This window comes from Nicotiana sylvestris, chromosome 4 (genome assembly GCF_000393655.2).
Source record: "Nicotiana sylvestris chromosome 4, ASM39365v2, whole genome shotgun sequence".
In the NCBI taxonomy this organism is placed as follows: Eukaryota; Viridiplantae; Streptophyta; class Magnoliopsida; order Solanales; family Solanaceae; genus Nicotiana; species Nicotiana sylvestris.
In genome coordinates this window covers 1,670,481-1,686,452 of record NC_091060.1, presented here as the reverse complement: position 1 = coordinate 1,686,452, position 15,972 = coordinate 1,670,481, and the positions used below count along the sequence as shown (strand labels likewise).

At 37.2% G+C, this 15,972-nt stretch overlaps 2 protein-coding genes across 3 annotated transcripts; one reads left to right on the top strand and one right to left on the bottom strand.

Moving 5' to 3' along the window:
- Positions 1–243: 243 nt before the first annotated feature.
- Positions 244–7,777, bottom strand: LOC104233160 (U4/U6 small nuclear ribonucleoprotein PRP4-like protein). Its single transcript, XM_009786498.2, has 6 exons — positions 7,652–7,777; positions 2,907–3,811; positions 1,961–2,414; positions 1,657–1,854; positions 1,484–1,565; positions 244–511 (listed from the first exon to the last, which is right to left on the bottom strand). The coding sequence occupies exons 2-6, from the start codon at positions 3,806–3,808 to the stop codon at positions 417–419; spliced, it is 1,731 nt and encodes a 576-aa protein (XP_009784800.1). The 5' UTR covers positions 3,809–3,811; positions 7,652–7,777; the 3' UTR covers positions 244–416.
- Positions 7,778–10,951: 3,174 nt separating this feature from the next.
- Positions 10,952–15,700, top strand: LOC104233161 (probable inactive purple acid phosphatase 16). Of its 2 annotated transcripts, XM_070171542.1 has the most exons (6): positions 10,952–11,203; positions 12,172–12,405; positions 13,412–13,516; positions 13,592–13,682; positions 14,011–14,179; positions 15,233–15,700. In XM_070171542.1, the coding sequence occupies exons 1-6, from the start codon at positions 10,969–10,971 to the stop codon at positions 15,443–15,445; spliced, it is 1,047 nt and encodes a 348-aa protein (XP_070027643.1). In that variant the 5' UTR covers positions 10,952–10,968; the 3' UTR covers positions 15,446–15,700. The 2 variants fall into 2 exon arrangements, with proteins under 2 accessions (XP_070027643.1, XP_009784801.1); XM_009786499.2 differs by having other exon boundaries at positions 13,412–13,682.
- The last annotated feature ends 272 nt before the right edge of the window (positions 15,701–15,972 follow it).

Sequence of the window (15,972 nt, the reverse complement as noted above, 5' to 3'; positions counted from 1 at the left end):
ATTTGAAGAAATGCACTTAAAATCATAATTACACACTGCAGTTGCTTACAATGAACAAATGTATTAGCATAACCATGTACCTTCATCGGAGCTTCTAGAGATGACTTTGAACCCATCAACTTAAAGGTCCACTGTCATAGTGAAGCATTCCAGTCTATTGCTATGCACGAAAATAGACAGACAAAAACTCGAGATATTTGTTTTTGCTAGGAAACAGTAAAACTCATGTATAACTACTTGGAGTACAAGCTTGAACAGTAGAGGATGCCATTACTTCGTTAGTTGACGAAATTACAGGATGATCAAAGGGCCTTACACTTCAATTTTCTACGGAGATTCTATAAACTTAAGACTAATACACTCAAATTTCTTCCCGATGATCCGAAATGATACCTCAAACTTAGCAAGGTCAAAATCTAGTCGGTATCCATTTTCTCTTCCTTCTCAATGTTTTTGCCTGACCATAGCTTGATTGTTCGATCATGAGATACAGTGACAATGTGTTGCCCATCTGCACAAAATAGAAGAGAAATAGACAAATAAGCATATGCGAAACGTGAAACAAAGGTTTGAGATTGGAGAAATATCAGCATTTTCTTTGGCACAGGGTGAGGTAAGATGGGATAAGCCAAAGTCACGGATAATATTAGACTTTGCACCGACAGAATTACAAGCAACGAAATGCCAAATTTCTGCTCTCCATCCCCAAAAAAATGGTCATGATCATTTGCTATTGAGCCTTGACTCATTAGCTTCCTGAACAATGAAATTTATTAAGAGACCTACAAGCCTCATTTGGTGCCTCAAAAAGTTTCAAGTTGAGTGAAACAGGTTATTGATTAAAACTAAGAGAAGTATTGCAAAACAGAATTCCAAACAAACTTAAGGGACCAGCATTAAATAACTAAATTCCTACGAAGTGATAGCTGAAAGGCAGAGAAAGTAGCAAATGCTTCACATTCATTCAAATGACTGCTCGCGTACGAGGCATCGTCAAAACACCAGACTTATTCATATAATTTTCTGGGTCCTCCTTGGAAAAATTCGGAGGGGTAGGGATTCATGAATGTAAATCTTGAGCGAGTACCGATGTGCCAAATTATAAGGTATGCTTAACATTGAAACATTAGTACAACGATAAAAGAAGATGAGGGACAAGATTTGGTCCAATAATCAGAGATCAGCCTTACTAATCAAGGGTGTGGTATGACATATAATTGCAATCGTGAGGCATGACATCCCACACAGAAAACAGAACTAACACCAATAGCTACAGAGTCTTGAAGTCCCAGGTTCATGCATTATATCGCTGTGTGACTTAAAAAGCATATGAGACACACAATAATTCTATTGAGAGGAATTACGGGTTTAGTACCAATGAGGTAAAACATATTAGCTAAATCCATAAACTTCTTAAATTCCTCGAAGATACTGTTTCGCTCCTCGAAAAGGTAAGAATAGCTTGAACTTAAATGGAACTTACCTCCCGCTACATCCAATGACGTGACTTTTGCTTCATGACCAGATAGTGTCTTCACAGGTTTGAAATCCCTTGATGACCATACCTGAAATATAAGTTTAAGAATGAAGAATATAAAAACAAGCAATAAAATAAAATCCAAAAAGCAGCACAATCATAAAAAGACTAAGTTATACCTTAGCCGTCGTATCATAGGACGCTGTAACCAAAAAGTATCCCTCCTGAGGTTCAAATTTAACTTGAGAAATAAGATTGGAGTGAGCAGGAATTATGTACAAAGATTTTCTCTGCCTTAAGTCCCAAATACGGCATGTATTATCTTCACCACCACTTGCCAAATGATAACCATTGGGAGAAAAGCTGACACCCAGAACCTGGAACCAATAAATAAAATAAGTAACAGAATTCATTTTCTATGTCTTCTCATAATCCCTAAAGCATATGAGGAAAAAGAAGATTACATATCAAAGGAGGGCTCACCGGTTTTACATGACCTTCCAGAGCAAGAATACTTCGTCCACTCCTTAAATCCCACACTCGAACAAGTGCATCCAGCCCACATGATGCTACCAATGAACCATCATGGTGAAACGACAATCCATACACACTCCTACTGTGACCTTCTTGCAAAAGCAACTCTTCACCACTTTCTACATCCCATAATCTCCAAGTTTTGTCAAAGCTAGCTGTGCCCAAGTACTTCCCACAAGGATGGAAGGCAATCCGAGCTACACGGTCCAAATGTCCCTCAAATGTCCTGAGAAGAGACCCTTCCGAGTTCCATAACTTTGCAGTCTTATCAGCAGATGCAGTAGCTAAATAATTGCTTGTTGGAGAGAACACAACATCAGTAGCTCGTTCAGTGTGACCCTTTAGAGTGGAAAGCTTTTGCACTTGAGGCATACTCCATAACTTTGCAATTCCACTCAGAGAACTAAATACAGGAGGAAAGGAAGAAAAAGAAAAGGCGTCATGGTGCTGCTTGAATAAATCCAATACTCATAACCGCTAAAGACACTAATAAAAGAATGACAGCATTTTGCTAACAGGAACATAAAATCCCACTGTCCAGTTCATTTGGTAGGACATTGAATCAATCGAAGAACATCTAACCGTAAGATTTAATATGATAATCTCTGCAAAAAGTTAAAGTAGGAAATGCTAGTATGTTACACTAATATGAGTCCGTAAAGGTGAAAAAATAAGTTCCAAACAGAGCAGAATCAGAGAAACATTTACAAGTTTTAAGTGCATGAATCTATGCTGAAAACCTGCAGCTACCCAACAAATAACAGGTCATGTATCCTATCCCACCCCACCCGCGAAGCCCCCATCCCAAAATAAAAAAGAAAAGGACGAGGAAAAAGCACCCTCAATAGAAAAATTATGGTCAGGTAAAACAAGAGAGAGAAGTACAGAAGAATACCAGGTAGCAAGCATCTTTCCATCATGTGAAAGCGAGCATCCCCAAAGGGGTCGATCGTCTCCAATTTCACTGCAATCAAGGGCGAGGCTCCCTGCTTGCTTTAAAGCCCAATCAACCTCTGCATCCACATCTTCATCTGGATCGTTCCTTTTCCTCCTTGCACGGTGGAGACGTAATGCTGACTTAACTAAAGAATACTTTGCAATTTCTACCCTGGCATCTAAAAGTGCTTTTGATCCTTCAGTGTAGAAGGGGTACTGAATATCCTCCTCCTCTGCTGGTGCAGCAGAAGCTGCAGCTTCTTCATCCTCATGCGCTTTCATCAGCTTTTCCAGCTGTCCTTCTGCATCAAGCCTCGCCATAAGCATCCGCAGACGGTCCCTTCTTTCCATCTCCCTTTCGCCAAAGAGAGTTATAGGCTCACCAAGCCGCCGAAGGCGAGCTCGAACTGCCATATCATTTGTAGGAACAGCTAGCGCAGCTGCACGTCGCTTCATCAGAAGCTCCTGCATGGCTTTCTCCTGCCTCTCCCTTACTATTCTGCTCTCCTCAGATATCTCATATTCTTGGACTGAGCCCCCAGTACCACGATCAGATCCCATTTCTTCATCAGAATCTGAATCGCTCGCTTGCACTTCTCCATTCTGTGCTACTGGAGGCCTAAGGACAGGTGGACGAACAGGCAATGGAGCTAATGGGGGAGGAATGGGGGTAGGGACTGCAGGCGTTGGAGCAATTGCAGGCACAACTGCAGGAAGGATAACTGTTGGAGCAACCGGCGGAGTGACAGGTGGAACTGGTTGAAGGTTAATCGCTCCTATAGCATTAACCACAGTCGAATTATCACCAACTAGAGTCGAAGGTTCTGCAGTTGAAGCAGGAATTTCCTCCTCAGCATCCATACCCTGATCAAAAAGAAGTCCAAACAATGAACACATAAATTTAAGTAAACAGAATCATTCACCTCAGACATCAGTCAGCAATAATTATAAACCTACTTGCTGTCTGAGCAGTTTAAGAATTTATTTTGCTCAGATTATGCCCTATCTATATTTTTCCAGAGTATCTAGTTGGCCATTTCTCTTCGACTTATGCAATTCATCCCACAGACAAAATAAGGAATTGTCAACTCATCTCCCTCAAGTTTCAGCCTTGTTCTGTGAGTTTTGACAGATTTTTTTAAACTAATCAGCTAACTGAACAGTTGTGCAGCATAATAAAAGGAAAAATAATGCTCATTGTTCAGATCAACTGTATAAAGTGGATGGAACCTAAGTTGCTCCGACATGGCAGTTTAGCTGCCGCACCCGTGTCGACACGACACTAGTATGGGTGTGGGTATGGGATCCGTACCGGATCTGGTCAAACAATTTTGGATACTTTGACCACGATGGATTGAAAAATTCGAGACGAGATACAATTTGATTCCCGAAATCAGAACCAAAACTAGGGTAAATTTGAAGAAAACAGCATGCCTTATCTAGGAAATCAATCATTTACTTATCTATACAACTTGAGAATAAAAAAAGAAATTCACATTTTATAGGCTATACTTAATTATTCCACAAAATTTCTCATAAAGAGATATTTTTCTATTTTTATTTTTGTAAATTATTTTTAGCCGGATCCCCGCACCCGTATCCCCGAATCTTAGAATTTACATCTCGAAGGATCCGACTTCTAGATCCGCACCGGTGTCGGACACCCGCTCCCGTGTCCAAGCAACTTAGGATGGAACAAGCTAAAAGTTGCACCAAAACAGTACATGACAAAGATTCATGGGGGGGGGGGGGGAAGGAATTGGAGCAAGCAGTCTAATTTTCAAGATGAATCAAAACTGAGAAAAACACTTTACAAGGGATATTAGAGTGGCAAGTATGGGACAAGCGGGTTAAACGACAAACACCAGGGTCCTACTAAGATAAGCCAATATCCAAACCTTAAGTAAAAAAAAAAAATTTGAACATGCTAATTTGCATCAATATTAAACTTAGTTCTCAATTACTACCAAGGCCCCTAATTAAGTACCCCAAAAAAAGAAGAGATAATAAGAACAAAGAAGCAAAAAAGAGATTTTGCCATTAAAAGTTCTCACTTAGAATCAACAACAGGGCTGTGATCCACCCGCAAACTGAATTTAGGCTAGGAGACTAGATACTTAAACTATTAAAATAATAAAACATTACTTATAATGCAGCATTCAAATACAAGCAAATAAGAAAAACAACAAACCATTATTAAAATACCAACTATTCCTCCCAAAAAAAGTACTTACTCAGAAAATTCACAGTAATAATTCATTCTCAAAAAAAAATCACAGTAAAATACAGGATAAATACAACAACAACAACAACAACAACAACCACCCAGTATAATCCCATAAGTGGGGTCTGGGGAGGGTAGGATGTACGCAGTTTTACCCCTACCCTGGAAGAGCAAAGAGATTGTTTCCGATAAAAATAATTGGGATAAGTATTGTTCATAAAATATTACAGTCTTAGTAATTATTATATTACCCAAAAAAAATGTGTAATAAACCAAATCTTAGCAAGCACACTGACAATAGACAACATAACAATAGATTCCAACTGACGCAATTTACTAGACAATATACAAAATCACGATAACAAGAGGGGAAATAAGCTGTAAAGGAAACTTCTTGTATGCTGATTTTATGCCCAATATTTGCCAATAAAATTTATTACCTTATCAAAAAAAAAAAGATCTAAGGGAAATACACAATAGAGAAATAGAAAGGAGACGAGAGACAGAGAAGAACCGAGAAAGAGGAGGAAGAAGATAGAAAAAAGAGAGAGAAACTGTAAGGGAGGTGAGGGATTCTAGAGAGTTCACAATACAATAGCCTGCCCTTTTTTTCTACCCTACTGTTATTTAACTATTTTCTAACCCGAGTCCGACATGTAATTTGCCAATTTCCCATCCATGTCCTCCAATGGGCTATTTATGTTCGTAACAATACCCCTGTCCTCAACCAATAAAAAACACAATTACCCCCGGAAACTACACAAATACAAACATAGTAGCAGCATCAACAGCAATGTCCAAATTTTGCAACTCAGTAGACAATGAAAGCACCAATGTACTACAATTTTCAATTTTGAGAAATTCCATTTTCAGCATATGAGCAAAAACAAGGAAATAACCAAGCATCTGGGCCTCAAAACTATAAAAGAGATCCTACAATCAGAGTTAGCTTGGAGAAAGGGGGTTCAAATGTTCAATTGAACCCACTTGTCAAAAGATAGACTATGTAAATAAACAACAACAACAACCCAGTGAAATCCCACTAATGGGGTCTAGGGAGGGTAGTGTGTATGCAGACCTTACCCCTACCCCGAAGGAGTAGAGAGGCTGTTTGCGAAAGACCCTCAGCTCAAAAAGACAAAAAGACAAAAGAAGACAATATTAGTACCACCACAGAAATAATATGAAAGAAAATACATACATATATACATACATACATACATACATACATATATACATACATACATACATACATACATACATATATATAACATGAAATCAAGAAGAATGATACAAAGCAAAAGCAAAATAGTATCCCTACCAAACTAGTCTCCCAAAGTTATGGCATAAGACAAGACTCAACTACCTCCTAACCTACAACCCTAATACTCGACCTCCACATGTTCCTATCAAGTGCCATGTCCTCGGAAATCTGAAGCATCGCCATATCCTGCCTAATCACCTCCCCCCAGTACTATACAAATAAAGTAAAAGAGAAATTATATGTACACTTTTGAATCCCATTGACAAGAACAACCCAATATAATCCCGCTAGTGGGGTCTGGGGAGGGTAGTGTGTACGCAGACCTTACCCCTACCAAAGGTAGAGAGGCTGTTTCCAAATAGACCCTCGACATCCTTCCCTCCAAGAACTCTCCACCTTTGCTCTTGGGGTGACTCGAACTCACAACTTCTCGGTTGGAAGTGGGGGTTGCTTACCATCAGAGCAACCCCTTTTGAATCCCATTGACGTAGATGAAAATTCTAGTGAAGTGGTAAAGGGCAATGTTGGATCTATAGTGTTAGCGACAAGTTCACGTAAATCCAATAGCTTTTGTTCATACCCCATATATGTATTAAGAAACCAATAAAATATTTGACTGTGTACCCAGTTATTACTGTATATTAACTTAAGGTTGTTGTAGGAACCAATAAACTTCAAATACTAGATGCCTTTGTTAAGAGAGGTCCAAATGTTGTTTTTAAGTCACAAGTTCAGACCTAAATTATGACATTCTAGTATTTTTCAAATCTCTTTATTTAAATTCGCAGCTCCGCCACTACCTATAATGACCCAAAAGTTTACTACTGGAGAAATTCCTCTTCTAAAACCCATGCTTCGGCATCAGGGACGAAGCTAGAATGCTGGTTACGAGCGCTTTAGTTTAAACTCTGTATTTATCTTAAAAAATCCATTGAATATATACAAATTATCAATTTAGAACCCCGTAACTTAAAAGAACTAGAATCTCGAACTCATAAGCTTCAAATCCTGGCATTGTTGCATATATGTAAATCTGTATGTAACCTCAAAAACTGTTTAAAATCAACAATAATCATATGCTAACGTTATTTCACCACAATAATCAGCAAAAAAACAAATAACTAGCAAAGCTGTGTGATTCACACTGGCTCGAATTAGCAATTAGTTTTTACAATGGAAGCTGATAAACAGAGAAAGTAAAAGGAGAGAAACTCACGGAGGTCGCCGGAAGATGCTGCCAGGTGTAGACAAGGAGAGGCGGATTTGCGGTGGCGGTCCGGCGGAGGAACAGCGGGGCAGCAGGGAGGGTTTATCAACTAGGAGAGAAAAAAATATGAGAAATATAATGCTGAAGCCTAAGGGCTTGTTTGGATGGTTGTTCCCATTGTTTATCCCAATGTTTGTTTCGATGTTTCGTTAAAATTGATTGTATTGTATTTTTAAATTTATTGTTTCGGAATAATAAAAAGTACCCTTTTTTGAGATAACGGATTTGGTGTATTGGGACTATTTCTTATTTTTCTTTCTAATTATGCTCTAACTTATTACTCCACAATTCTATTTTACCCTTTACCTTTTTTTTTATTAACTCCAAATCTCCAACATATAACCTACTTTGGTTTTTTTCGGACTTCTGCCGCCAACGTTAAAGGTGTTTTAACGCCTTCTGTTTTACTTTTTCTCCTAATTTGCTTTTAACTCAATTCTAATTAGTTGTACTCTTTTGTTTTGCCTTCTTCTGTCTCGCTCCTTTGTTCTGCTTTCTTAAGGTGTTTTGTCTTCTTCTATTTTATTTTTTAATATTATTTTTATGCATAATTTTTAATAAATTTAATATTTAAACAATTGAGAGTATTTTAGTAAACTTATCAATTACAGTACAGTACGATACAGTCAAATCAAACAGCAAAATATTTTTTAACATAACAAAAAATACAATCTATCCAAACATTATATTTATACGATACGATACAATTCAATACATTATAAAACGATAGGGTACAATGATCCAAACAGAGTATAAAAAAATATAACCGGAAAAAAATTATCCAGGATTAGGAATGAAATTATATTAATGTGAGGATTTTAGTAATATAGTGATTATTTTTTTTTTGTTGTTGAATATTTATTGTGATATGTTACCATTTTTTATATTACAATGTGTATAATCTCAACCTGTCCTAGTGTATTTTGCATAATTTATATATAAATTTTTTCATAATTTAATGTAGGTACTCCCTCCGGTCCAAAATAAGTGGTTTTTTGGCTTTTTTTTTTGTGGTCCAAAATAAGTGATTTTTTTCAAATTTCAAGAATTAATTAATTATCTTTTCCTATATTGTCCTTGGAGTAAATAGTGTTGGAATATGTGTTAGGAGTATTTATGTGAGATAGTAAAGGTTAATATGGTCAATTCCATTACTAATTAATGCTAAAAGGTGGATTTCTTAATCTGTGTGAAAACATCCAAAAAATTACTTATTTTGGACCGGAGGGAGTATTACTTATCAGGTATTCCATTTCACTCTCAATTCTTGCATATTTATATATTTAAGACTCACTTGTTTTCTGAGGTTTCAACCTATTTTTAAAGATCTCATTAATATTGTCGAGTCAGGGGTAGATGTAGAGTAGCGATGCCGGGTTCATATGAACACATAACTTTTACGCGAAATATAAATTTATGAATAAAAAATTCATTGATATTGCAACAAATAGTAGGTCTGAACTCATAAATTTCAAAATATAATTGGCTCAATGCTAAAAGTCTTAAATGTTGAATCCATATAATTTAAATTTTGAATCCGCTTTTGTCAACTATTAATTATCCGCTTTTATTGTTAAATAGATATCTTGTTCCTTAATACATAATAAACTATACATCAATCCTTGTGGTGCCTTCCTCACAAACTAGATAGTTTGAGACATCCTCTTGGAGAGATGTCCCTCAATCCCCCTTTTTGAAATAAAAAGAATATGTCTATTTTTTGGGAGGAATTAAAAAATAACCAGATTTATAAGTGGTCATTCAAAAATAGTCACAGTTTCAAAAGTCATCGAAATTTAGTCACTTTTTACGTAAAGATAAATTTGAGCAAAACACTGTTCAAAATTCGGAAAATACTTCAGCATAATATATTGGAGTTTGGAGTAGGGATGTTCAAAATCGAACCGAAACCGAAGCTTAATGGCTTATTGGTATCGGGTTAACGGTTTAACGGATGGGGAACGAATTGAATTTTTTTTTATTAACAACTTATCGGTTTGGGGGCGGATTATTCAATTTTCTTAACGGATAATCCGTTAACCCGTTAAATATATATATTTATCCATATATATTAAATAATCAAAAACTCTTCTTCCACTTCCAGTACTCTATATCACTTTATTTGATTTTTAACACAAATCTTGTTAACGTGATTGGATACTGGGAAAGTTGTAAAATGTTACTGTTGTCCGCTCTTGAGTGTTTACTGTTTCCTTTTTTTGATTATGGCTTTTCAGTTTTCATCGAAGAAGAAATGCAGAAGGTGGCGCTAACAATGCAGAAGAAATGCAGAAGGTCAAGCAAACAATTAATGCACGCAATATAGATTGAATTAGGCCGATAAACCACTCGATAACCGTCCGATAAGAGCTAAACCGATACCAATCCGTTCAATATCTTATCGGGTGGCTAGCGGATTAATACATTTAAAAGCCGATAACCGATAAGTCAAGCCGTTAAGAGTAAATAACCGCCCAATCCATCCGATAAGCAGCCCTAGTTTAGAGTTCCAGTATAATATACAGGCGTTCCAGCAAAGTATACTGGAGCTCCAGTATATTATAGTAGAGCCAACAAAGTATACCGATCCAACATAATATGCTGGAAGTTCATACATAGGTGCACCGAACTCCAGTATATTATGTTGGACCGGTCTTTGTTGCAGTAAAATAGTGACTATTTTTCAATGACTTGACAATTGTTGGCTATTTTTAAATGACCAGTCCGAAAACTGGCTAGCCCGTGCTATTTTAACCTATTTCTTTGACTCATTTGCATAAATAGACACTTTTAAGGCTAATATTGAAAACATGGCCGTAACTTGAAATTTTATGCAACTTTAGCCATTTTTAAGGCTAATTAGCATATTCCTTTGTCGTTGAGCAATATGCTCATGCATGACTGCACGTGTCAAATGCAGACAGAAAACGGCACAAGAAACTACTCAAATAATATTCTTCTGTGCTTCAATGCAATTATGATCATAATTTAATTGAATATAGAATTTAAGAAAAAAAAATTAAAATTGGTAGTTTAAAGAAAGTTATAAATTATCCATTAGTCTATGAAATAAAATAAAATTAATTAATTTTAAGTATAGAATTAAAATTTGGGAGTGAATAAAGGAAAGTGTGTCACATAATTTGATACAGATAAAGTAATAATTTAAATACAAACTAGTGAAAGGTAATTATTATATCATTCCACCTATAATTATATCTCTTGTAACAAACGGCTAATTATCAATTCCTTACACATTTTCGATTATGTCTCTTCCATTTCATATATCCATCGTCTTCTTAATCTTTCTGATTTTCCGATTAATCCTGACCGTCCATTCAGATAATACAACTCTACATGTACAGCCAGGTTCTTCATCGTTTAAGATTGTTCTTTTTGCTGACTTGCATTTTGGAGAGGACACGTGGACGGATTGGGGCCCACGTCAAGATGTGAACTCCATTAAAGTTATGTCTACTGTGCTTGATCAAGAACACCCAGGTTGATATTTAATCGCAATTTGTTTAAGTTTTGTGTTTAATACAGTTACTCCCTCAGTTTAGTTTTAGGTGAAAACTTATTTGATTGAGCACGAAATTAATTGAGCACGAAATTTAAGAAAGAATGGCTGTCGTCCTAAATATGTTACTGTTACATTGCTGTAGCTGTAAAATCACGTCATTCAAGGTAAAATAAGAATATAGAAAAATGTGTCATGTTTTAGAGTAATCTAAAAGGAAAAAATGTCATATAAAATGGAACTGAGAGAGTATATTTGTGTGCAGACGCGGATTCAGGATTTTAAGAGGATGAGAGCACTTTTTGAAGAGGTGGATCTAGAATTTACATATGACGGGTTTAACTTTAATATTTTACCATGAACTCACTACACTTTTGAAATTATAGGTGGAAAATTATATTCTTTTTGAAATTTTAATAATTTTCACATATATATCTATACTCCGTCTCAAAACAAAACGGTCCTAAGCAGGATTTGAACAATCAATTTCACTTGTAGAGGTGCATCGAATAATAATTGCACCACAAGAGTCTTTGAGCATGGGTGCGCGCGCGCACACACATATATATGTAAGTAATTTGAAAAAAAAAAATAACATTGTTATATATGGTTTAGAGAGAGGAGCATGAGTTCACGTGAATCTATACCCCTTATACGTATCTGTTTGTGTGTGTGCGCGCACATGAGAGAGAGACTCAAGCTTTGGATTTTAATTGAAAATTATCTGAAATAGTTAGCCGTGGAAACAACCCCTTGCATAAATGTAGGGTAAGACTGTGTATAATAGACCCTTGTGGTTCGGTCCTTCCCCGGACCCCGCGCATAGCGGAAGCTTAGTGCACCGGACTGCTCTTTTTTTCTTGAGAGCTTAAATTTGGAGTTAAAATGTTCTTCAATATTGATCAGCATTTTCTCTGAACTCTTGTCTAATTCAAGAATTTTGTGGCAGACTTTGTAGTTTATCTTGGCGATATCGTTACAGCCAACAATATACCAATAAAAAATGCAAGTTTATACTGGGATCAAGCGATCTCTCCAACCAGAGATCGGGGAATTCCATGGTCTAGCGTGTTCGGAAACCATGACGATATGTACTTCGAGTGGCCAATGGAGTGGTTTTCATCCACTGGAATTCCTCCTCTTCATTGTCGAGTGAACGTTTCCTGCCCTCCTGAATCTGAAGGTACAACAATGAACTTACGTTACATAAAAAGAGATTTATAGTTAATACTTCCTTTGTTAAGATTTCAGTTGATTTCTATTTTGTAAATAGAATGTATCTTCTAAAAGTTGCTTTTCTCCTACGTTTACTCTGACTTGGCAAAAGTAGATAGAGATGCAAGAGGATAAAATCCTTACTTTGTTAGAGATGCAAGAGGATAAAATCCTTACTTTGTTTATGAAATGACCTTTTTATCGCTCAAAGGGTCAGTTCACAATATTATGTTTCTCTTCTAGAGGCAGGTTTGAAGGAAGTCACGGTTCAAACCGTGGAAACAGCCTCTTGCAGAAATGCAAGGTAAGGCTGCGTACAATAGACCCTTGTGGTCCGGCTCTTCCCCGGACCTCGCGCATAGCGGGAGCTTAGTGCACTGGGCTGCCCTTTTTTCTTCTAGAGGCAGGTTTCAGACAAAGAGAACTTATGGATGAGAGGGATTATCGGATACTAGTTGAAGAAGTGGTCTTGCAGACTGAAACCTTTGTAAAATAAGCTGATATTTTTTTTGGTACATTGATAAAACTTGAATAACAGTTGTCTTGTGCAAGACTATATAGTGCATGGACTTGATTCTTGACGTGCACGTTTTCTCCTTCCCCTTAAGAATGATGGACCAAGTGGATTTTGATCGAAAGAAATGCTAATGCTTCTAGCTGGTAGGATTATTAGTAGGCGAATGCTTGAGCTTCAGGGGTACAAAGTGTTTGGAACTGATATTGAATAAACAGGAGATGAGCACATTTTCCTACTCAAAATTTGGTCCTAAATCCGACTGTTTCTTAAATTGTCGTCTTAGATTCCAGTGATCATCGTATGTTATTGTGCATAACCTTGAACCTTGACAGTCACATTTTCTCATCCCCCTTGCTAATTGACCAGGTGGATTTGATTGAAAGAAATGGTAATTCTTCTTGCTGGTAAGATTTGATTTTGAAGAAAATTGCTCAATCCAGGAAAGTTTCTGTGTCAGGTGATTGCAGCTTCAAGGGCACAACGCGTTCGGAGCTGATGATGAATGAACTAGAGATGAACAAATTATCTTACTCAAAATTCGGTCCTAAAGATTTGTGGCCAAGTATTTCCAACTATGTCCTTAAGCTTTCATCTGCAAATAACCCTGAATCAGTCATAGCATACATGTATTTCTTAGATTCTGGCGGTGGTTCATACCCTGAGGTTATATCAAGTGCCCAAGCGGAATGGTTCAATCGCGCATCTCAAGAGATCAATCCTAACTCAAGGTAATCAAATTTCGAGTATTAACCTCTACATTTTGTGTTTAAATTTTCCACTCCACAAGTGTAAGCTATGCACATTGAACTGAATTAGAGTTCAGTAATAATCCAATCCATTTTATGGCCGCAAAAAAGATGATGTTAAGTATTTAATAATTTCTACGCTCTTTTGGACGTTATCTATAGAAGTAGAAACAAAGGCAGTAGAAAGCACGCGGAGTGGGCAGCGATTTGCTCTTTTTGTTTATACTTTCAATGCTATAAATTAAAAGAATGTCTTATATGATACTTTCCTCATTTTGTGTGAAATTAAACGTAAAGGGATATTGAACAGGGTGCCTGAGATAATATTTTGGCATATACCAAGCCAAGCTTATAAGGAGGTTGCTCCAAGGTCTGATGCACATGGGAATTGTATTGGCTCGCTGTTTATGGAGGAAGTCGCTGCTCAAGGAGCTGAAATGGGAATGATGGAGCTTCTTGAAGGAAGGTCTTCTGTGAAGGTAAAGGACTGCAGACCTCAGTTTTCCATCTTCTGCATTTTAATTCTTTGCACCCGAACTCTCTTGGGGTAAGGTCTGCGCACACTATCCTCCTCAGACCCCACCGGGTTTGTTATTGTTGTTGTTGCACCCGAACTCTATCTCTTCTTTACCTGGTGAAGGACTTTGGGCATCTACAGATACCTGCTGACTCAACAGTGCTGAGTAATCCTGAATAATCAAGACGGGGCTTATAATTCGGATAAATTAGATGCGTAGAGTCAGGATTAAGCTTTAGTCATATTAGTATGGTTACTTTTGATCCAATGTCTTTTAAGATTTCGTCATATCAGAGATTATAAATCAGTAGAAAAAGAAAAAACTTCTAGCATTTTTTTATTTTTTTATTTTTCTAATATTGGACTGAAATGAGTTTGAATGGAACGACACTGACACTGAGGATTCATATAGACGATCTGAACTTGCTTAGGTTTGAGGCGTAGTTGTTGTAGAGTAAAACTCAAAAGCTCTCAGCTTGCTGAATAGTGCATGGAAAAGATTCTTTACAAAGATTGCAGTTTCTTAAAAGCACAGATGAGTGTATTCCATTGTTAACACTAATTACTCCCGGTGAGTCTTGTGAAAAAGATATCAATAAATGAACAAAAATGATTTTGTTACACTAATGTTCACCTTTGTTGGCATTTTCATTAAAAAAGTATTCTGGTGCACTAAGCTCCCGCTATGCGGGTCCGAGGAAGGGTCGGACCACAAGGGTCTATCGTACACAACCTTACCTTGCATTTCTGTAAGAAGCCGTTTCCACGGCTCGAACCCCTGACCTCCTGATCACATGGTAGCAACTTTACCAGTTACGCCAAAACTTCCCTTCTTGTATCAAAGCTACATATTTTACTTATTCATTGCCTCTGTTTGAGATGAAACTTTTGGCTAGAAAGATGTTTACAGCAAAGTACTCCTAGAGTTATTGCTGTCAAGAAATAACAAGAATAATGTTGAGTTATTTCTGTCACTAAAAATTAGACGTCTTAGTGATTTTCCGGATGGTGGCAGGCTGTGTTTGTAGGTCATAACCATGGATTGGACTGGTGTTGCCCCTACAAGAAGCTGTGGCTGTGCTACGCTCGCCACTCGGGTTATGGAGGGTATGGAAACTGGCCAAGAGGAGCTAGGATTTTGGAGATAACACAGCAACCATTTTCTTTAAAGTCATGGATTCGAATGGAAGATGGTCATGTGCACAGTGAAGTCCTCTTGAATTCTTGATATTTGTAAGACTACGTACAATAGACTCTTGTGGTCCGGCCCTTTCCCAGATCTCGCGCATAGCGGAGCTTAGCGTACCGCGCTGTCCTTTTTTTTATCTTACAAGATCACATATCAAGTACTAGGTTATGTACAAGAAAAGAAGGCTGTGAGGAGCTGCATTCATGTCATATGATTGCTATTAGTTAGAGCAACATGACATTGTAATTTGCCTTACAGGTATGATATGAAATGAAGTGAATTCCATTATTTGTATTCAACTTTGTCAGCAAGTTTGATGAGTTATTTTTGTATGAATAGAGTTGATTCCATTATCTGCTTTTTACATTGCCCTAATCAAGTTTGATAAGGGCCTGGTTACGTGTGGTAGCGAAGCCAGAAATTTTTACGCGGTAATTCAAACAAATAATACAGGGGTGTGATGTAGACAACCTAACCTAATGCAAACATTAGTGGTTGCTTCCATGGTTCGAACTCGTGACCTATAGGTCATACTGAGACAACCTTTACCGTTACTCGGAGACTCT

Excerpts from the sequence above, each read along its gene's own strand:
- LOC104233160 (XM_009786498.2), bottom strand. The coding sequence starts at position 3,808 with ATGGATGCTGAGGAGGAAATTCCTGCTTCAACTGCAGAACCTTCGACT. Across the intron at positions 1,855-1,960 it reads TGGAAGGTCATGTAAAACCG|GTTCTGGGTGTCAGCTTTTC; the intron begins GTGAGCCCTCCT and ends TATTGGTTCCAG. Across the intron at positions 512-1,483 it reads GTCATTGGATGTAGCGGGAG|ATGGGCAACACATTGTCACT; the intron begins GTAAGTTCCATT and ends TATTTTGTGCAG.
- LOC104233161 (XM_009786499.2), top strand. The coding sequence starts at position 10,969 with ATGTCTCTTCCATTTCATATATCCATCGTCTTCTTAATCTTTCTGATT. Across the intron at positions 12,406-13,411 it reads CTGCCCTCCTGAATCTGAAG|GTGATTGCAGCTTCAAGGGC; the intron begins GTACAACAATGA and ends TTTCTGTGTCAG. Across the intron at positions 13,683-14,010 it reads GAGATCAATCCTAACTCAAG|GGTGCCTGAGATAATATTTT; the intron begins GTAATCAAATTT and ends GATATTGAACAG.